This window comes from Cydia amplana, chromosome 17, assembly GCF_948474715.1.
Source record: "Cydia amplana chromosome 17, ilCydAmpl1.1, whole genome shotgun sequence".
Lineage (NCBI taxonomy): Eukaryota > Metazoa > Arthropoda > Insecta > Lepidoptera > Tortricidae > Cydia > Cydia amplana.
Window position 1 is genome coordinate 10,474,261 of NC_086085.1, and position 23,084 is coordinate 10,497,344.

The 23,084-nt window shown below is 43.9% G+C and overlaps 1 protein-coding gene and 1 non-coding gene across 2 annotated transcripts; both read left to right on the top strand.

Moving 5' to 3' along the window:
• The first annotated feature begins 390 nt into the window (after window positions 1–390).
• Window positions 391–16,721, top strand: LOC134655665 (C-1-tetrahydrofolate synthase, cytoplasmic). The gene is made up of 16 exons (XM_063511103.1): window positions 391–600; window positions 1,046–1,244; window positions 2,746–2,882; window positions 4,845–5,079; window positions 5,224–5,335; window positions 6,495–6,720; window positions 7,760–7,933; window positions 8,559–8,724; window positions 9,872–10,175; window positions 10,761–10,978; window positions 11,557–11,767; window positions 12,721–12,869; window positions 13,908–14,011; window positions 15,092–15,377; window positions 16,269–16,568; window positions 16,682–16,721. Exons 1-15 carry the CDS (start codon window positions 563–565, stop codon window positions 16,509–16,511), a joined length of 2,802 nt encoding a protein of 933 aa, XP_063367173.1. The 5' UTR covers window positions 391–562; the 3' UTR covers window positions 16,512–16,568; window positions 16,682–16,721.
• Window positions 13,646–13,718, top strand: Trnat-agu (transfer RNA threonine (anticodon AGU)). The gene has a single exon. It is a non-coding gene; the product is annotated as a tRNA-Thr (tRNA).
• Window positions 16,722–23,084: the final 6,363 nt, after the last annotated feature.

A 23,084-nucleotide genomic window follows, 5' to 3' on the forward strand; every position in this document is an offset into this window, starting at 1 on the left:
GTCTGCTCGATTAAAGAAATATCGTGCATAGGTATCTTAATGGTGGTTGTGTTAGATAAAGAATAGATATGTAGAGATTGGTTTATGAGAACCTACTACATTGTGATGTTATTGTTCAAGACTGTAATACGTGCCTACAAGGAATAGGTAACCAATAAATGTCTTCGGTAAAACCTATCGGTATGACTTTTTTAATGGTCAAAGGATTTCGTTATCTGTGGGCTTCTTTTATACCAAATGTAAGTAGGTATCTAAACACGATGTTATATATTATAACGTTGATATCTACAGTATCTACACCATACCCCATAAGTAATATCAGTATGACGACAGTACCATGATCTAGCGGGTTCTAGCTCCGCTATTAACCTGGGGGGTTATCTCAGGGATGTTATCTGTGACCTGCCCCTCAACAATATTATATCATTTACGAGTCGTTCATCTCTGTCGTACTTACGTCTTGTAAGAGAGACGGGTGTATGCAAAATTGTCGAGCAAAGGGGTCCGTGAAGTTGGGAGTCACAGTGGACAGCTGCCTGTCGACCGGGTACCGGCTAGCATAATGACGGCTAAAGTGATTTCAGGACGCGATGTGGCACGGTATGCATATTCATATTAACATGCATATTGAATTAATAATACATTTACCTAATAATTCCTTAGATTTTTTGCTATACATCATAGAATTTTATCTAGGTATCTCCTACTTAGCTAGGCCTGAGACCATTAGTTACGTACACTTATTTAAGTACATAAATATTATAAACCCAAAGAGGGTTTCATTCATAAATAAGTACCCAAATATTACAATAGATTTAAGTAATAATGCTAAAAAATTGTAAATAATACATTAAGGTACATTTTTAAATATTTATAAGTACTAAAGGATTACAACATTTACAACCTAAGCTAGAGCTTCAGAAATATCTGAGATGTCGACCTATTGGTCTCCAAGATCCTATTAATTTATTGTTCTACGTTAGATTAGTTTATAAAGAACCACGGTTCATTAAGTTCATCAGCCTCACATTTTATCCATGTCCAGAGTGATCGAAGATGAACTACGGCAGCAAGTCACGGAGCTGCGCGCCGTCAGCGCGTCGTTCAAGCCTCGGCTCGCCATTGTGCAGGTCGGCGGGCGAGAGGACTCCAACGTCTACATTAGGATGAAGCTCAAGGCCGCCGAGAACATCGGCATCACCGCCGAACATCTTCGTCTGCCCCGAGACATCACTGAAGGCGAGGTTAGTCGAGATCATGACCAGGTTGTGAGGCCTCTACGTGTACAGGAGCCGAAGGGCCAGGAGATGCGCTTGCTGCGCCGTGAGATATCACTGAAGGCGAGGTTAGTCCAGGTCTTCATCTAGGTGGAGAGGACTCCACATGTATATACAGCAGCTCCAGGCCGAACTGCTGCCGCGGGATATCAATTTAGGCGAAGTAGGTCCAGGTGTTCATGTAGGTAGAGAGGAATCCACCTGTTGTGCGTGTGGCGTGTCCTACTGTCTTCTAGCCCTCCACTTTCGGCATTAGCATTGGGTTCCTGTGGGCTTGGAGCCGGGGGCGTAGAGTTAAGTGACAACCGTTTATAGGAAACGCCAATAGAATGATCATCGAATTCGATGTTTGCCTTATCTCCCAAAGCCTGGCGTGTGACATCAGTTAACCCCTTTGCTGCATGTAATAAAAAATGCGGTAATGTCTCTCCGTACCTATGCGGTAAAGGGTTAATACCTATACTCCGCCCCTTATAATGTTTATTAGTTTCCAAAACTTATTTTACAATTAGTTATTATGGAATCTTAAAGTAGGAACGTAGCTAATAAATATTAGAGTGAAGCGAAATGATTTTTTTATTGTGCGTAGACCTATAAGTATTAGTTGTCATCATGACCCTGGCCAGAGTTTTTGCAGTATTCTACCAAAAAGAAAACAGCTTTTAGGTTAGTTTGAAAATGACGAGGAAGAGTAGGTTCCTAAATTAAAACAAAAGTCAATCAAAATCAGATAAAAAATATGTAATGCACCTAACTTACTACAGTCTACTTATTTATTGTAGTAGTTAAATTTGCTTAACCGTACAAAAAAATAAAATAAAAAAACATGATAAGTATCCTCGCTCCCGGGCATGCACTTCCATCTCGCTCACGCTTACGCTCAGTGAGAGAAGAACACGAACTTACTGGGCCTTAAGATTATCTAATTTCTCAGCGTAACTGATGCAAACAACAGTTTGTCTCGGTAAACAAGTTTTCGATTTAGCATTGTAGTGCACGACCATCTAACCTGTGATAACGCTATCAGCTGTTTACGCTTGTTATTGATGTGATGTAATGATGTAATCATCTCATCGTCTTGCTTATGTTATGGAGAATATCAATGGTGTAACATGGAATAAGCTTAAAAAATAAGGGATCTATGAATTTGCTGGGCTTTTTGCCTGCCTACCTATGAACCTTACGTAGAAAATCTGGCAGTGCAACAATGTAGTAAACGTGACTGACCTATTCTTATTACTGCTTAGATGCTTTTTCATGACCCAAATAGTAAATTAAGAATAATGACAGACAGAAATACAGTCTACATTTTTAATTTTTATTTTTTTTCATATTATCTTTACAATATTTATTATTTTCTTGTGTTCTCGTACCTACACATGAATTTAAACGTAATTTATTAATTGTGGGGCTCTATAAAATACCCTATATCTTGATACCTAGTAAACAACTCCATGTATTTTCTCAGCTGCTGAACCAGATAACGGCGCTGAACGAGGAGCCGTCCGTGCACGGCATCATCGTGCAGATGCCGCTGGACTCCACGCACACCATCGACGCGCACGTCATCACCGATGCCGTCTCCGCCGACAAGGATGTTGACGGGTACGTGACTACACTCTATTGCCACAGATAACGGCGCTGAACGAGGAGCCGACCGTGCACGGCATCATCGTGCAGATGCCGCTGGACTCCACGCACACCATCGACGCGCACGTCATCACCGACGCCGTCTCCGCCGACAAGGATGTTGACGGGTACGTGACTACACTCTATTGCCACAGATAACGGCGCTGAACGAGGAGCCGACCGTGCACGGCATCATCGTGCAGATGCCGCTGGACTCCACGCACACCATCGACGCGCACGTCATCACCGACGCCGTCTCCGCCGACAAGGATGTTGACGGGTACGTGACTACACTCTATTGCCACAGATAACGGCGCTGAACGAGGAGCCGACCGTGCACGGCATCATCGTGCAGATGCCGCTGGACTCCACGCACACCATCGACGCGCACGTCATCACCGACGCCGTGTCCGCCGACAAGGATGTTGACGGGTATGTGACTACACCCTATTGCCACAGATAACGGCGCTGAACGAGGAGCCGACCGTGCACGGCATCATCGTGCAGATGCCGCTGGACTCCACGCACACCATCGACGCGCACGTCATCACCGACGCCGTGTCCGCCGACAAGGATGTTGACGGGTATGTGACTACACTCTATTGCCACAGATAACGGCGCTGAACGAGGAGCCGACCGTGCACGGCATCATCGTGCAGATGCCGCTGGACTCCACGCACACCATCGACGCGCACGTCATCACCGACGCCGTGTCCGCCGACAAGGATGTTGACGGGTATGTGACTACACTCTATTGCCACAGATAACGGCGCTGAACGAGGAGCCGACCGTGCACGGCATCATCGTGCAGATGCCGCTGGACTCCACGCACACCATCGACGCGCACGTCATCACCGACGCCGTGTCCGCCGACAAGGATGTTGACGGGTATGTGACTACACCCTATTGCCACAAATAACGGCGCTGAACGAGGAGCCGACCGTGCACGGCATCATCGTGCAGATGCCGCTGGACTCCACGCACACCATCGACGCGCACGTCATCACCGACGCCGTGTCCGCCGACAAGGATGTTGACGGGTATGTGACTACACCCTATTGCCACAGATAACGGCGCTGAACGAGGAGCCGACCGTGCACGGCATCATCGTGCAGATGCCGCTGGACTCCACGCACACCATTGACGCGCACGTCATCACCGACGCCGTGTCCGCCGACAAGGATGTTGACGGGTACGTGACTTTACACCCTATTGCCCGAGGGCCATGGAACGCACGCCCCGAGAATGCACGCTCAACGCGGACGCCTTGCACTTTTTATTTATTTCTCTTACCGAAACTTATCTTATAACGCTGCGTCTTACGTAAGCGAACAACTCGCGAACGCGACGCCACGCGGCGCGGCGCGGCGCGGCGGGCCCAAAGCGTTCGCGTTCGCAACGAGATCGCCCACGTAGGACACTTCTATAGGTATCAAAGGATTAATTCACCCCGTGCCGCATCGCGTCGCTTCGCGTTCACGTGCTGTTCGCCTACGTAGTACGCTGCGTATAATATACGTGTTATTAAATTAGCCTAGAAAGCACTGTAATCGATATAATCTACTTACACTTTCTACGCTTACCGCAAGCTGACGGTATTGATTTCTGATAAATTTCTAAGTCAACTCAACTTACCGTATAAGTAGGTAATATTATTTCAAACAAAACAACCAAGCCTAGAGTTGAAAGGATGGCCTACTGCTAACTGATGGTTCTAAGACACTAAGAGACTACGCAAGTTCTAAGTCACTAAGAGACTACCCATGGGTGATATCTAGGTACTATACTTATGTTTACCTAGGTTCTTGCTGACAATGAATCTTCTTAATCTTTTACAAATAAGCTTCAATTTCACAATTCCAGTTTAATCTGTCAGCTCCCACGGCTCATATATGAGCCAGAACGCTTATGGTGACGTCATATCGTGGGATTCGACAGGTTAAACACCATCAACGAAGGTCGCGCCGCCGTGGGCGACCTGAGCGGTTTCATCCCATGCACGCCGGCGGGCTGCGTCGAGCTCATCAAGCGCGCTGGCGTGTCCATCGCGGGCAAGAACGCGGTGGTGCTCGGCCGCAGCCGCATCGTCGGCACCCCGGTCGCGGAGCTGCTCAAGTGGGAGCACGCCACCGTCACCGTCTGCCACTCCAAGACCAAGGATTTGAGCGAGATCGTAAGTTTTGATCAATTGGTTAATGGTCTCGTCCCCTTGTGAAATCTACTCTGCCTCGGACTACAAGTCTTTCCATTGAGTGCGAATTAACTCTCATTTCGCATTAACACTCTTAACAGTCTAACAAAACATTGTGTGTTACAGACGAAGGCCGCTGATATCTTGGTGGTGGCGATCGGTCGACCTGAGCTGGTGCGCGGCTCATGGATCAAGCCCGGAGCTGTCGTCATCGACTGCGGCATCAACCCCATTCCGGGTAAGCTCACTTGCATCCATCTAGCATTTTTGTCAGATACATGCCTGCTTGCGTAAGGTTTGCGTGCATTGCCTACGCGCAATGCGCAGTTTTATGGATGGTACCTTCGCTATCGGTGCATTCATCAGATCGAAAAGTAGGTAGATACCTTTACCCCATTTACGAAGAGTCTTCACTTCTTCACAAAATTAATCCGTAGATTAGTAACAACATTATACGTCCTGCTGGGAATTTAGTAATATACGCGTCCAGTGAACCTACTTATAGTTTACCTATACAATTTTAACCGTACCTAATGAGTTTTGACGATTAACGTAACGCAGAACAGATAACTACAAACTATTTCGAGGAGACATTGCTACAAAAGGACATTGCTTTAACGCACAGGAGTGTTAATCACACCCGATTCAATGCGGGATCCTTTTATGTTTGTTTTTGTAATTCAAAATACAATAGGCGGAACCAAGCACCGCACCAAGCCGGAACACTGAACCAATGTAAACAACCATTGTAACACAGATCAGAGTGCCTCTACAGGTCGTCCGTTCCGAACGGTGATGATAACCATCCAGTTAAATCTTGTGTTTATTTATTGTAACTTAATGGCCTACCTCCGGTTATACACATAGGTAAGAACTTGGCAGAATTCTCGTTTACGGTTCATAAAATGACGTAGGTACCTATTTTGTAATCTTGGTGAGTTATAATTTCACAAAACTAGATGTAACCAAAAGTTTGATTTCACGAGGCAGGTTTAAAGAGCTGTTGTGGTTTGTTATTGTGACGGGTGTTATTTATGCTTATAAAAAACCTTATTTTGTGTTAATTTATATATTTCTGCCCTTAATTTTTTTGTCGTAGTGAATTAAACAACTTTTATTCGCAAAAGTTAGGACTTAGCTTCACTGGTCAGTAAAGCCACTTTAATTAATTGGTGACTATTCTATTTGCACCTTTAAAAAAAATTCTACCTACGATTTTAAAATACCCACTTAGGAAACCTTCGAAGGAGGCCCTAAATGAGAGGTTTTTCTAAGAGTCTCATTGCAAAGTTTTTGACGCGAGGGCTATCCCGCTTCTTTCTCGCTGGCCAAAAGGGCTGGTCCCGTTAGAGTAACTAAAGCCCGGTCCCTCATACTTACACCCACACTACCCGTAGACCCGTCAAAGAGCAGCGGGCAGCGGCTAGTGGGCGACGTGGCGTACGCGGAGGCGCTGCTTGTGGCGTCGGCCGTGACGCCGGTGCCAGGCGGCGTGGGCCCCATGACCGTGGCCATGCTGATGCGCAACACCGTGCAGGCCGCGCGCCGCAGCCTCGACCGCCTGCGCGCGCCCGCCTGGCCGCTCAAGCCGCTGCGGCTGGTGCCCAAATCACCGCCTCCCAGGTATAGTTTGTAGCTTTCTAGTAGACCCCGAAGGCTTGTCCTATTGTCTATTGTTCAGTAAAACCGCACGTGCTACTTACCTACAAAAAAGGGTCCTAATTATTCTATTTGGCACCTGAGCGCGGGCTAGTCCAACGCTCAAAAAAACAGTGTAGGTGCGCTCTCCGATAACGCGCCTTTGTTACGCATCTCGATGACACATTTTAGACTGGTTCTGTAGCGTTCGACTCGCCGGCACTCAGTAACCGAAGTACCGATTTTTATGCAGGTGGTTGTGGCACCGTGACACGAGCGGTTTTTCTTAACAATAGACAATAGGATTAGCCTTCGGGGTCTATTAGAAAGCTACAAACTATAACATAAGGACACTGTAAAACGCATCTGCATGCATTACAACATCTTATTCCTCTAGACATAGAATCTATCGTGCATCAACAACCTATTAAACCCACCTATTCGTTTTACATAGATAATTCAAGAGACACTTATGGTAGGTAATTGTAGCAGAAAGGTTAATGGATGTTTTCGTAATAAAGTGACCATTATATTTCTAACTAGACAGGAAGGACTGTCATCAAATTTGGGGAACTTCTCAGAACTCCTACAAAATCCTACACTCCGAATAACGTCTTCATATAATGTGTGTATCCAACAAGTACCTACAAGTAAGGCAATTCCAGTTCTTACTGGTAAGGACATAGGAGTCATCTAAAATTATGACTAATTGGTGGGTTTTCAGGAAATAATCACGATAATTAGTTCAGGACAAACTACCAGTAGAATTCAATTGTTATGCAGCTGCCCTAGCCCAGGGGTTCCCAAACTTTTTTTAGGCACGCCCCCCTGCTGCCTAAAATGAAGTTCCCACGCCCCCCTTTTCGCTTCGATGCAAGGAAACGGAGAACTATTAGGCAATCGTGTTCAAATTTCCCGAGGCCCCGCGCCCCCCTTAAAACGTGGCCGCGCCTCCCACTTTGGGAACCCTGCCCTAGCCCATTAGTTGGCGACGCCCTTAAACAAAATGTTTATCTTTCCCCAGCGACATCGTGATTGCGCGCTCGCAGAAGCCGAAGGACATCAACCAGCTGGCGGCGGAGATCGGCCTCGCGCCGAACGAGGTCTCCCAGTACGGTCGCACCAAGGCCAAGATCGCCCTGTCCGTGCTGGAGCGGCTGAAGCACCAGCGCCCCGGGAAATATATCGTCGTTGCTGGGTAACTACAACAATTCCAATACTATATACTCATTTTATTCATAAATCCCAAGGAATGAATCAGCTGGCGGCTGAGATCGGCCTCGCGCCGAACGAGGTCTCCCAGTACGGCCGCACCAAGGCCAAGATCGCCCTGTCCGTGCTGGAGCGGCTGAAGCACCAGCGCCCCGGGAAATATATCGTCGTGGCTGGGTATATCATACAATGTTACTGTTATTCTAAGTATTTACAGCTAGACCAATATTCAGACAAACAATGCCATACCCAAAATCAAATACTCAGATAGTAAGTATAATAAATTACAGTACGTATGAACTACATCACTTTCCCTTTTTGTAAGAATGACAAACTACTAAGTAAACGATCAATTACGAGAACGGGTTTTATTGCGCGATCGATGTGAAAATACTGACTCTTATTACATTTATGACATTTGAGTTATACTCTTTGAGTAACGCCTCACTTTGCCTCTGCTGTTACATTCGAGGTGTGAAAAGCGATACTTAAATATACAATTTAGAGCACTCTCCAATGATTAGTAAATCAAACAAGCGAGACTTTTTGAACACTGTTAATGCATCTTACACCTCGAATTTATATTTTACTAATGTATCGTTATGTACCAGGATCACCCCAACGCCGCTGGGCGAGGGTAAGAGTACGACCCTGCTGGGCCTCGTGCAGGCGTTGTGTGCGCGCCGCGGACGTAACGCGTTCGCCGTGATGCGCCAGCCCAGCCAGGGACCCACGTTTGGCGTGAAGGGTGGCGCTGCTGGCGGTGGATACTCGCAGGTAATCCGTCAATGGGACGCTCTAAGAGCTGATGTAAGCAGTACTGATGCAGCAGGCCTTGTGTGCGCGCCGCGGATGTAACGCGTTCGCCGTGATGCGCCAGCCCAGCCAGGGACCCACGTTTGGCGTGAAGGGTGGCGCTGCTGGCGGTGGATACTCGCAGGTAATCCGTCAATGGGACGCTCTAAGAGCTGATGTAAGCAGTACTGATGCAGCAGGCCTTGTGTGCGCGCCGCGGATGTAACGCGTTCGCCGTGATGCGCCAGCCCAGCCAGGGACCCACGTTTGGCGTGAAGGGTGGCGCGGCTGGCGGTGGATACTCGCAGGTAATTGGGTACTTTCCTCTCCTTAAATAAATGATTTCAAACTGTGCACGAAATAAAACACCAGCTAATTATTAGAAAAACATAGATACCAGTTATTTTTAAACAAAATTTATATTTAATAAATTGGATTGAAATAGAAAAAGTAGGTGAGTTGACCGTGACGTCACTACACATGTTTTCATATACATAAATTCCATATTAGCAAATCGTTTTGACAGTTCTAAAAAATAAACTGATTTGACTAGTAGGAAAGTAGCCGATTCGTCAATGAGACGCTCTGAGAGCTGGTGTATGTACTGCTGATGCATCAGCCGCTAGTCTTCGTCGTGATGTACCAGCCTAACCAGGGACTTACAGCGGTATTGTGGTAGATTCCACACCATGTTGCTGGCGTTGACACAATCAATAAGGTGTTCATTCAGCATACTACCGTGTATTGATGTCCTTGTGTGGGTGCTTGCTTTACTTACCTACTCTACGGACTTAGAATAATCTTTACGTCGGTTGTAAACCACAAAAATGACACGCAGGAATCGAGGGATAAATCAACTGGCATTGTTATGTACGAGTCGGCGGCCGATCGTAAGATCAGGCATGTGAAATTCCTAGGCATATCGTGAAACGTGAAAATCTTTGACCTGGCATCTAAAGCAACCTAACGAACCTATCCTACCTATATATTGGTTTAATGTCGCTATCGTCAAAACATTACACAGGAACATTACGATCTGCCTGATCTTACGATCGGCCGCCGACATAGACATCATCAAAATTATCCTTAAACGTCCAAAGCGGCGAAATGAACCTTGTACTCTTTTAAGGTTATTCCCATGGAGGAGTTCAACCTCCACCTGACGGGCGACATCCACGCCGTGACGGCCGCCAACAACCTGCTGGCCGCGCAGATGGACGCGCGCATCTTCCACGAGCTCACGCAGAAGGACGGGCCGCTGTACGACCGCCTGGTGCCCCGCGTCAAGGGCGCGCGCAACTTCACACCCATACAGCTGAGAAGACTGCAGCGGCTGGGCATTAACAAGACCGATCCGGACTCGTTGACTGATGAGGAGAAGACCAAGTTCGCGAGGCTCAATATTGATACGACCAAGATTATGTGGAATAGAGGTGAGCGGTGTAGTATACCTACTCGTAGTGATGATTGTGTTAGAGGATAATTTTAAGTAGGCACAATACTTGTACGAGTGTTGTAATGTAAACTTACTGAATGTTATGAATAACATAAAATATATACAATACAATACAAATTTCTTTATTAACCAAGTAGAGCTAGCAAGATTGACAAAAGTAGGTAATTATACATGTATAATACACACATTAGATTACAGGATTAACAGTAGCCCTCTCACTAGGAGCCTGTGTCGTGAGGACTGTAGTGAGACAGTCCTCACGACACAGTGTATGAAGTATATACACAGTATGTACTTCATACAGACTTTCCACTATCTAAAAAAATATGCATTAGCCGAAGGTTTTCGAAATTGGAAAAGAAAGAATCATGGTTTTCCTCCCTAATGGATCACAGGTTTACTTTGTCTCATTTTTATGTTTGTAGCGGCACACGCATCTATTGACATGTTCAAAACAGTATAGTGTTCCAAAATTAACTGCTCTAAGGTGCGCTGACTACTAGACTAATGATACTTATAGCCAAACTATTAAGTGACACAATGTATATCATCGTTGTCGCAGTGGTGGACCTAAACGACAGATACCTGCGCAAGATCACAGTGGGCCAATCCCCGACGGAGAAGGGCTTCTCACGCGAGACCGCCTTTGACATATCCGTGGCCTCCGAGATCATGGCCATCCTGGCGCTGGGCACGGACCTGAAAGACATCAAACAGAGGCTGGCCAGCATGGTGGTGGCACTTGACAAGAGCGGCAACGCCGTTACTGCCGACGACTTGGTAAGACTTCTTTGGAATCATGGGTTTCGGGTTTTTGAAGTGAAAACTTCTTTAGCGGCGCTGGGCACTTTTTGAGGTGGGGAAAAATGATAAACTCGAGACAGCGTAAGGCGATCACGTGACCGTAAGGTTTAGATGGCCACTCATTTAGATGGCATTTAAATCAGTAAAGAAAAACTCAATGACATAATTCAATAAAGCTACATCTTGATGAAATCGCCAATAAAAGTGAACTCTAGTACTGGTGAATAAAACTCAAAATATCATGACCAAATATTTAGATGCGAGGTCTGCAAGGTAACTTTACAATTTATATTCGAATTTTCAATTAACGCTACAAATTTGAAGTTCAAATTTTAAACAAGTTCACTGACCAGCAATTTCGGAACTAAACTTTTTCAATAGAAAGGAGGATGGGTCAATTATACATTGTGCTGCAGACATTTTGGACTAGTCATTGAGTTTTCACTTCTGTCGGCACTTCCGGAGTGCGACCCGTTGTTTTTTTTATTCATATACGATTCGAATGTTTTTGTCAAGTCTTTCCAACAAGTTCTGCCAAGGGAAACATGTTTCAGGGCATGACCGGCGCCATAATGACGCTGCTCCGCGACGCGTTCGAGCCGACGCTGATGCAGTCCCTCGAGGGCACGCCCGTGCTCGTCCACACCGGGCCCTTCGCGAACATCGCGCACGGCTGCTCGTCCATACTAGCCGACAGAATCGCGCTGCAACTCGCCGGCCCGGCGGGATACGTCGCTACTGAGGCTGGCTTCGGCTCTGACATTGGTAACTCCTTATCTCATCATCATCATTTTAGCCTTCGGTCGCCCACCGCTGAGCATAGGCCTCTCTTCGTGTACGCCACTTGTTCCGGTCCTGTGCTAGTCTCATCCAAAACTGCCCCGCGATATTTCGAACGTCAGCCAACGGACGCCAGGCGCTTCTTTCATCCGTAAGCGGCCACCAATCCGTCAACATTTTGGTCCACCTGCCATCACTCTGCCTAGCAACATGTCCCGCCCAACTCCACTTAAGCTTGGCAATGACGTCACACACGTATAGGTCTACATTGCAGAAAACAAAAGTGAGGACTTTTAGTCTTTAACCACTGACAATCCAGCCTCTAGACTGAGCTTAGGCAAATTCTTTCATGAAACCGATGCTGCCAAAAATACGGGGGTGCGGGGGGACGAGGTGAGCGAATCCCGTGCCTTTGAACGGACCAATCACGGCACGGGATTGACTCGAAGATGGAGTAACGCTACCGTATGTGTGGCAGAGGGGGTAGCGCGACTATGCTATGTCTAGAGGTTGGATTGTCTGTATCTTTAACCCTTCAGGCGTCGGTAAAAACATTAGTCATCATCATCATAATTTAAGAGCGTGGCTCTTGTCGGTGGAGTATGCGCCAGTTTTCGCGGTCCTCGGCTAGGTTCTTTAGGTCCCTGTAAGACACGACATTTGCCTTTGTTTTTAGTTGTTGTGTGTAGCTTGCTCGTGGTCTTCCTCTTCTAGCTTCGATTTTGCCTTCTAATATAGTTTTAAAGAAAGTGTCGTATCTTATCAAGTGACCTATCATTCTGCCTCGTCTATTCTCTATGGTCCTCAGTAGGTTTCTCTTCTCTCCAACAATTCGCAGCACTTCCTCGTTCGTTTTTTTCTCCGTCCAACTAGTAAAAAACATTAGTAAATGAAGAAATTTTCCAGCCGTGGGTAACAACTAATCTTTAAACTTGTAGGTATGGAGAAGTTGTTCGACATCAAGTGCCGCGCGAGCGGCGCCACGCCACACTGCGCAGTGATTGTAGCGACGGTGCGAGCCCTCAAGATGCACGGCGGGGGCCCGCCCGTGTCGCCCGGCGCGCCGCTGCACGACGTCTATGTCAAGGTAAGTTTCACGTCTAGTCGTCAAAGATAAGTATAATCTAAGTATAGGTAAACCAGAACTTTGGGAGTATTGTCATGAGGGCGCTCGTTTTGAATTTTATATAGCAACAATTTGTATAGTGGGGACAATGGAAATTGGCAGATGATTTTTGTTTTAGTCCGACAACTTTAATAAGTGCGAAGTTTGATGTTTGGATATTTCTTCGGTTTTTACGCTTAAATGGCTGACTCGATTTAGATAAAATGAATAGTGTAAAGTAACGCAAGAGTTTAAGTAAGAATTTATATAGATAATTTTACAAATAACATTATTACAAGACATCAACCAAATCGTGACGACCTGACTATAGTGACATTTGTCCATAAGTTTGAAACTTACCCGTAAATTCAGATGCTAATTTCGTTATGTTTTTTAATGGAAGAAATTTCTCTCCCGCACGTTTTTTTTTCCAATAAATAACTATATACACTATTTACAACTTTTTTCTCTGTAAAATCTAAAACTTTCGGCATGATTATTGCAGTCTAATAATAATTCACACGAAACTAGACAAAGCAATGTTAAAATTGTTGCCATTGCTAGAAATTAGTACCAACAAATTTCCGTAACATGGCGCACCCTCAATAGATCCTGGTTCACCTATAATCTAGGTAAGTATTTCCAATATGATTTGGAACTCTGGTATAGCCGTTTAAGAAGTGTAGTACTCTTACGGTAGATGTCTCCCGCCTCCCTAGGGCTCATATATGGTGGAAATATTCACTGAATTAGGCACGGTCTTGGTAGCTCAGATGGAAGAGCACTGTACTAGTGATCCAGTGGTCGTGGGTTCAAGTCCCACCCAAGACAGTGAATTTTTCCACTTTTAATTTATTTCGAAGCTTAATAGCATCGTTCGCAGACGTTTCTGCTTAATACAAAATTAATTAAGTATAATCTGTCTGCAGAACAGTTGCCTAATAAAAATGAAAATAACTTAGTTCTTTATGGTTTTTGAACTCAAATGTATCTAAATTTATGAAAATTTACTATGACTAGGAGAACCTGGAGCTGCTGGAGAAGGGTCTATGCAACCTGCGCAAGCACATCGAGAACGGCAACAAATTCGGTGTACCCGTGGTCATTGCCGTTAACAGACACGGGTCAGTCTTATCTCTATCTTTCTCTTATCTTAGGACCACTTGCACCATCCCACTAACCCGAGATTAAGCGGTTAAACCGGTAACCCAGTGTCAAATTGTACTGGTAACCATGGTAACTCCAGGTTTAACCGGCTAACCCCGGGTTAGTGAATGGTGCAAGTGGGCCTTAGTGTGCAAACCGAGTGCGGGCTAGAGCGGAGTGAACAGTGCAGCATGCGGCGAGACGTCTATATTTGAAACAAATGCAAACATATACAACTAGCGTTAGTGTGCGCTGATGTTCAACTCCCTTGGAAACTCGACGCCACGCCACACCGCACGCTCTGCTGCACCATAGCAGGCAGGAACCATCGTGGGTAAAATCCGTCGCACGCGTCCGCGCCAATTAGAAACGCTCATACTACATACTACTTAAGTATTTTTCGTTAATCCGTTCACCCGCTCCGTGCGCCTCTCTTTCCAAGGTCGAGCTTTTTTTAAGCATTCAAAGATTTTAAAATTAGCATAGTTCTATAAGGAAGATCCTGATCGAGCCTCTTAAAGTTTTCCTTCCTCGTTTACCTACCACTTGCAACCGGATACGATACTTCAGTTGCTTATACTTTAGATACCTATATAGGGTGCTTCCTGTAACAGGAGCAATAAATTAAACTAAAGGCTGTACTCCTCAAACTGACTAACATTCGTTCAGCAACTTTTAAAAATTATGAATCCTTTAGGCTTCCTCTTTTTCATAGAAAATAAATATTGCCTTCTATGTACGCTGACATCCGTGTGTTTGACGTTGCTTGTCACGTTTTACATAACAAAATTTGCAATACATTGCGTCTTAGAATAAACTTTAAAGTGTAATAAAAATCAAAACATGAGTTATTTTCAAAAGTTGCTGAACAACCGTTGGTCAGTTTGAGGAGTACAGCCTACAATTTAATTTATTGCTCCTGTTACAGTAAGCACCCTGTATAATATCTAAGAGTTCTAACATAAGTGCAAATTCCTCGTACGAAATATGATTAATTAACGAGGTTAATTCATTTTAACGCAATCAAATCAAGCAATAACAGCCTAGTTTCATTTCAGAAACGACACGGAAGCCGAGCTGAGGCTCGTCAAGCAGTTCGCGGAAAAGAACGGCGCCTTCAGAGCGGTGGTGTGCGACCACTGGGCCCGCGGCGGCGAAGGCGCGCTCGGCCTCGCCGACGCCGTCGTCGACGCCTGCGACGCACCCTCTTCCTTCCGGTTCCTGTACCCGCTGGGGCAATCCATCCAGGACAAGATCCTCACCATCGCCACGGAGATGTACGGTGCTGGTGATGTGCAGTACACGGATGAGGTGCTGCAGAAAATCGAGATGTTCACTGAGAAGGTGGGTTTTTATAAATTGTTTATTATTTCGTCAGGTGACAAGCAAAAGACACTAAGTACCTCCACAAGTTCATAGCCATAGTGAACCATATTAGTACGAAAAGAAGCTTGATTTTTGTTTAAATATTTTATAGTAATTAGTGTATTTTGCTTGTCACCTGATGATTTAGTAACTTAGGGGGCACGCATTGGTGCAGGGAAACATTTAACAATAGTAGACTACCTTCTATTCGTGAAAAATAGACAAGCACATAACGACGAAACTCAATAGCCGCTAGGATTAAGTGCTTAACTTTATGGTTCCGTCAGAATGTTAGTAGTGGCTGATTCTGGTGTTCTAGCTGTGGCCAGAGACACTCACACGTGATATCCTATCCATGATAAGGCGCTATTCATAAATTACGTCATTTCAAATTAAATTAGGGGGGGGGGTCTGGACAGTGGATGATGGTAGCAAGACGTAGGAGGAAAGGGGTCATTCGAAGCATGATTTTAGGGGAGGGGGTAATAAATCGTCAAAAATAGATGACGTAATTTATGGACAGCCCCTACGGGTTCATCTGATTGCGTGAGAAAAACAAGATAAATCACTTACCTATTAGTCTCTCTCTTGGAAAATCATAAGGGGCCCAAGATTGTCGCCGAGGCCGAAATCGGCTAGGACAGGATGATGATGATGGTAAGGCCCGAGTGGACGCTCGAGTTGGGCGGCGCGTGCGGCGTGCATGTTAAACAAATGCAAGCGTATAGGAGCGGCCTTAGTGCACGCTGCTCAAATCCCTTGAGCCCGACGCCACGCTGCACGCCCCGCCGAACGCTCCGCTTCGAGCGTCCACTCAGACCTAATAGAGTTCTTGAATATTGGAAGAGGGTAATATTTTGACTATTCCAGGGCTACGACAAATTCCCAATCTGCATGGCCAAGACGTCCAACTCACTGACGGGCGACCCGGCCGTCAAGGGCGCGCCCATAGGCTTCACGCTGCGCATCAACGACGTGTTCGTCTCCGTGGGCGCGGGCTTCGTCGTGCCCATGGTCGGCGAGATCTCGAAGATGCCCGGCTTGCCCACCCGCCCCAGCATATACGATATCGATCTAAACACTGAAACTTTGGAGATTGAAGGGCTGTTCTAATCTGTATTCTATCGGTCGCGGTTTTATCTCGTATCGCTGCTGATGTCTTCTGCCCTAGTAGCACGATCGCATTTTTATCGTTTGTCACCATGCCTGTCACGTTCTAACAAGTATGCAAGTGCGAAAGTGACGGGCATACTGATAGTCGATAAAAATGGAACCGTGCTGAGCCCGTGGCTGTCGGGGACGTATCCACAATGATAAGTGATAAAATCGCTCGTGTCAAATCCGTTCCGAGCTATAAGTATTGTCCGCATACAAAACTGACCACCACAACCTACGTTCGCGATAGTGCGAATGAAAAGTTTTAAGACCCCGGCCGTCAGTTTGGTATGCAGCCCTAGTAGCACGGTCGCATTTTTATCATTTATCACCATGCCTGTCACGTTCTAACAAGTATGTAAGAGCGAAAGTGACGGGCTTAGTGATAGTGGATAAAAATGGAACCGTGCTGAGCCCGCTGATAGTATACCTATAGGTATAAGTAACTGTCCATGCGCTATCCAGTCTCTTTTTGATTATTTTTACTTAATATAATAAAGAACGGTCAGTTCTGCTAAACCGTACGGATTTGCGCGCTGAAAACCTGAATATTGTTTGTATAATGTAATCGTTGCTATTGGACGTTTTGTAATGTATCAAATAAATGTTATACTTGTTTATGTTTACGCTTTGTTTTTTTTTATTCTACTACATAGATTTAAATTGTGTGTTGGTATATAGGTAGATTAGAAAGTGGTACTCGAGGTGGTAAATTACACTCGTCAACCATCCATTAGTACCACGGTATTTACCCAAACACTAAATAATAACGTAATGACAATTAGGATCGAGGAAAACTAAGTATAGGCGAAGTATAGGTGGCGAAGCTTTTGCCTTTACATAAAAAGGGCTCTAAGTTTGATTCCGAAAACTACAGACCTATCTCGCTATTGCCCACTCTTTCTAAGCTGCTCGAGCGGTTGATGAAGGACAGACTTGTAAAGCATCTTTACCAGAATAAGATAGTCTGTGAAAGGCAATACGGATATCAAAAAAGTAAAGGCACTAGCGATGCAATTGGTACATTCATCAAAGATGTACTTGATCAAATGAGTGCCAAGAAAAAAGTAGCAGGGGTTCTACTAGATTTGAGCTCAGCTTTCGACAGTGTAAATCACGCCACACTATTAGGTAAGTTAGAACATTACGGAGTCAGAGGAAAAACATTAGCTCTTTTTCAATCATACTTAATGAACAGGAAACAATTTGTAGAGATAAGCTGGACACAAGATAATAAGGAAAAAACGTACAGATCGAGTGTAGCCAGCATACATAAAGGAGTCCCACAGGGTTCAATACTGGGTCCAATTTTCTTCATCCTGTTTATTAATGACATGATTCCATTCTTGCACAACAATGTACCCGATAGCAAATTAGTAGTTTTTGCTGATGACACTAACGCTGTCATATCAGCAGATAACATTTCAGAGCTGAATACTAAGGTAAATTATGCTCTTGAAACTTTCCAGTTCTGGTTAAAGATAAATAACCTCAAATTGAACTGCAAAAAAACCAATGCACTTCTCTTTAAATCGACAACAAGAGTTCGTGATTCTCTGCAGCTAAATCTTGAAGGTGAACCGGTTAAACAAGTCGAAACGGGAAGGTTTCTGGGCGTTAATGTTGATTGTCTGCTTAACTGGAAACCTGAGGTTTCGGCGATTGTTAATTCAATAAATTCATCGTGCTATGCTCTCAGAAGTCTTCGGGATGAACTGCGCTTAGCCGAATTGAAAATGGTATACTATGCACTGGTTGAATCCAAGTATCGTTACAGTATTAAATTTTGGGGCAACACTTATAAGTATAATATCCAGGCTGCATTTGTTGCACAAAAAAGAGCAATTCGCATTATTGCACGAATTCCACAACCAACATCATGTAAACCATACTTTATTCAATTCAAAATTCTAACCATTCCCTGTTTGTATATATTAGTAGTTCTGACAGATTTGGTTAAAAATATCAAGGATATTGAAACACAAGAACAGAAGGAGAGACGTCTTGCATCTAGGAGGAAAGATTTGCCACAACCTATTATGAGCAAGCTAACAGTGGTTAAACAATCTGTAAATCAGCAAGCGATAAGACTGTTCAATCAGCTACCCATTGGCATGAAGGCAATCTATAATAGTTTTCTGTTTAAAAAGAAGTTAAATGCTTTCTTGTTGGAAAAATGTTACTACTCTGTGGAGGAATATCTTAGTAAAAATTTAGGTTAATGCAAATATTATGCCTGTAAATATTTTAAGATTTCTAATTCATATTTTTGACACGAATAATAAATATTAATTTTGACTTTACAAATGAAATATTATTAATTTATTATATTATTCTAATTGTGTTTTATATTTTAATTTTCCTTTAATAAAATTTCATTTCAATATTTATTGTTCGTGACATTATAAGATTTATTTGTGTATGTAGATAAGAAAATGTATATGTAAATTAATTTCAAACACAATGAAAATTGTTTATGAATAAACTATGACTATGACTAACTATGACTATAATATTGTATGTCATACTTTAGTTGAACAGTTATAAAAACTCGGCTCTTGTAAAACTTCGAAGACCCAGCCTTTTAAAAAGGCTTTGCAGAAAAACCGGTTGGTAATGGTAATACATTTAAATAAGAGTAGAGGTTCCTTCTCCGCGTTTCTATATCTAGTCGGCACGAAATGTTATGACTTTAATATCAAGTCAATGGCGCCGAAAAGGTTAAACTTTTAAAATAACAATTCAATAACAATGAATTTAGCGACCTCGGAAACGCACGGCCGGCCGCTCGGTCGGTGCTTAGCGACCGGCGACCTGAACTCACGGCGCCTTAAGGGAGATGACCTGTATGTGATGAATCATTAAGGTCCGCTGCCGCTACGTGTTAGGGTGGCTATTGTTTCTCAACCCATTGACGGAGCGGCGGTGACTCACGTGGCTTCAATTTACCTACATATCTCACTTAATAACTTTACGCGTAATGACACCGCATTTACTATAACGCCTGCTTATTTTTTTTTATTCTGTTAAATGCCTTTGTTGTAGTCCACTCACTCTCTGCGTTATTGTGTTATTCATCTAATATTAAAAGTTCCTCAGCATAAGTAATGAGGAAAAAGTGCAGTAAACAGTTTATAACATCTACTGTCGTACGAGGGGTGTTCAAAATATTCTCGGTATGAGAATGAAAACAAACAAGTACGAAAAGTTTGATATTTTTATTTTTCAATATACTCCCCCCCTATGTTCATACACTTAAAAGATCGATCAATTATTTTTTTTAATCCCTCGTAAAAATATTTTTTATCTTTCGTGTAAAAATGCTCCTCCACTGCCGCCTTCAATGCTTCATCGTCAGAAAATTTATTTCCACGCAGATCCTTTTTAAGATTGGGGAGCAAAAAGAAGTCGCTGGGGGCTAAGTCCGGACTATACGGTGGGTGAGTAACAGTTTTAAACCCACATTCAACAATAGCTGCCTTGGCAATATGAGCAGTATGGACGGGGGCGTTGTCATGCAGAAGCAGAATACCTTTGGTTAACTTTCCTCGCCTCTTTTCTTTAATTACATCCTTTAATTGACGTAGAATGTTAGCGTAGTACTGTCCTGTGATATTTACACCTTTTTCTTTATAATCGATTAGTAATACTCCTTCACAATCCCAAAATATCGTGGCCATGACCTTGCCAGCTGAATGGATGACCTTGAACTTCTTGGGATGAGCTGAACCCTTAATGTGCCACTGCATGGACTCTTGTTTACTCTCTGGGTCATAATGATGAACCCAGGTTTCATCTCCAGTAACTATTCTTTGCAGCACCTCATCAGGATTTTCACCGCACAGGTCAATAAAATCGGAACAACAAGCTACACGCATGTCTTTTTGAAGCCGAGTCAGCATTCGCGGAACCCATCTTGCACTTACTTTTGACATATTAAGATGGTCATGTATAATATCATGTACGGTACCAATAGAGAGATTGGTTACTTGTGCTATAGATTTTACCTTCACTCGACCATCTTCCAATATAAGTTTTTCCACTTTATCAATATTTTCTTGTGAAGTAGCTACTACAGGCCGGCCAGGTCTAGGGTCATCTTCAATACTCTCCCTTCCGCGTTTAAACTCGCTTGACCACTTTTGAATGGTAGATAAAGAAGGAGCAGACTCACGGTAAACACAATCCATTTCCTCTTTTATGGTTTTTTGATTTTTACCCTGTTTTGTCAAGAATTTTATCACGCATCGATGTTCTAATTTAGTTAACATTGTCAATTCGCACAGGATGTTCATGTTTGTTCAGCAATTGCAGAAAAACAAAAGACTATCTCGGTTCGAATTATACTTTTTTTTAATGTCAATGAATAAACCTTAGCGGCCAGTAATGAAAGAAATTTTAGAAGAGGTCGTAAGATATCAATACCGAGAATATTTTGAACGCCCCTCGTATATAAAGATAACTAAAACTTTTATGTTTCTTACAATAACGGAAAACTACTACTACTTATACGGTTCTTAAAATTACCGTTATCGAGTTCCATGAATTACTCGTACTTCACTACTCGTGCTACGTCCACAATAGATTGATCGTGATCCGCATTAATGGAAACAGATCATATATTATTATACCTACTCCTATAACACATAGGGAAACGCGAATTGAGTTAGAGGAAATGAATCACAAGTTTGTGTGTGGGTAAAACCTCGCACATCTCATCATTTAATCTTTCATATGCCTTGTTCCGTATTCGTCTCAACCATTTACATATTTTAAACTTTAAAAATAATGCACGGGCTACATGCAAGAACAGCTTGGTCACACTATGTGCACAAGTTATATATAGTTTGTCAAAGGACTGTCTCATTTCAAACATAGACAGAGAGAATCATACTATCTACCTATGTCTTACACTAGTACTAGTACCCAAAAGAAAAGGATGAGTATAGTTTTCCTGACTGACTGACAAATTGGTTTGACCAACTAGGTATATATGACTGTCGTCTCGTCGACACACTACAAGTACCTACAGGGAAAAATCTGAAAACTGTAGCACCAACAAACTCAACTTCGAGTTTAGACCCAAAATTACCACAACGCGTAACGCAGGTAACAGATCCCGCCGGCCCTTCAACTAAGCGCCGGCTCCACGCCGTTTTTCTACACTGCAACGGTCGCGCATTCCAGTAATGCCGACGCCACGCCACTTTTTCTCTACGATGCAATTGTCGCGCGCGAAACGTCGGTTACATCCCCACCGCGAGGTGACGCCGAGCCCCGAGAGCATCGCTTCACCCACGCTATCAAGTGGTATAAAAGGTCGCCGGGTTACGACCTAAATCAGTTGACTACCGGGTCAGCTCCAAGCTACCACCTTGCTCTAGGGACGATAGTCACGATCACACATTGTGTAAACGCTTTATGGTGTCAATTCCGATCGCTAGGCTATCTACTTAGGCAACGGTGCTAAGCTAACTCCTTGCTTACTACGGACTAAACCGTCCCGACCACACATTGCGTAAACCCTCCATGGTGGCAATCCGAGTCACACACGGTACAGTTCACGAATAAGTAAGGTGTAAGCCCAGTGCGGAGTTTACCTCGTCCTATCGCTAATTCCCGCTACCCGTATCACCTATACGGTCGGTCGCCCATCTAGAAGTAAACGAACAGTTTGATTTCGCGTAGTGATCAGTGTGCATATGTAACAAAGACAATCGTGCAGTGCAAGTGACATTATACAGACTTCATCGTTACTTTGTAAGATAACTGTAAATATACTCTGTGTGTGTCAATAAAATTCTTATTGGAAGATCTGTGTTGTTCTGATTAGCCAGGCCTGAACCCATCACCATCTAATAAGAGTGCCGACTCGTTGGGAACCTCAACCTAACCGGTCTGCGCTCTGACAAGGGAAACTCACACCCCCCCTTGTTTCACAAAACTGAATTTGTAAATACATAAAAAAAGTTAATTTTGTAGGTACGGAACCCTCGGTGGGTGAGTCCGACTCACACTTGGCCGGTTTTTCTTAAGTACTGTATGGAATGAAAATCGGTTTGAATTTTTAGACCGACTTTATGCGGGCGGAAGTTAGTATTACGAGTGTGAATCAACCATTCAACCAGAGCCCGTACCATGAGTCATTGACAGTGTCAAAACTGACATACACGCTTTCGAGAACGTAATTTACTTTCTATACATCTCACTTGCCCTAATATCCGAGTACGAGCGAGATGCATAGAAAGTAAATTACGTTTTCGATGGCGTTTATGCTGCGTTTATGTCAGTGTCAAACTGGTGGTAGTGGTATAGGTATTTAGGTACATAATAAACTGGTTCTAGTCACTACAAACACTAATAAACAACAGTCGGGCGCTGCGTTCCCATACAAGTGCACGTCGGTCGGTCAGTCTTATACAAAATAATATACCTAAGTATAATAACAATTATACCATTGTTGAAAGTGATAGGTATGCAGTGGTTCTTAAATTGTGGAACAGATAAAAATATCTTATTTTCGAGGAAGTT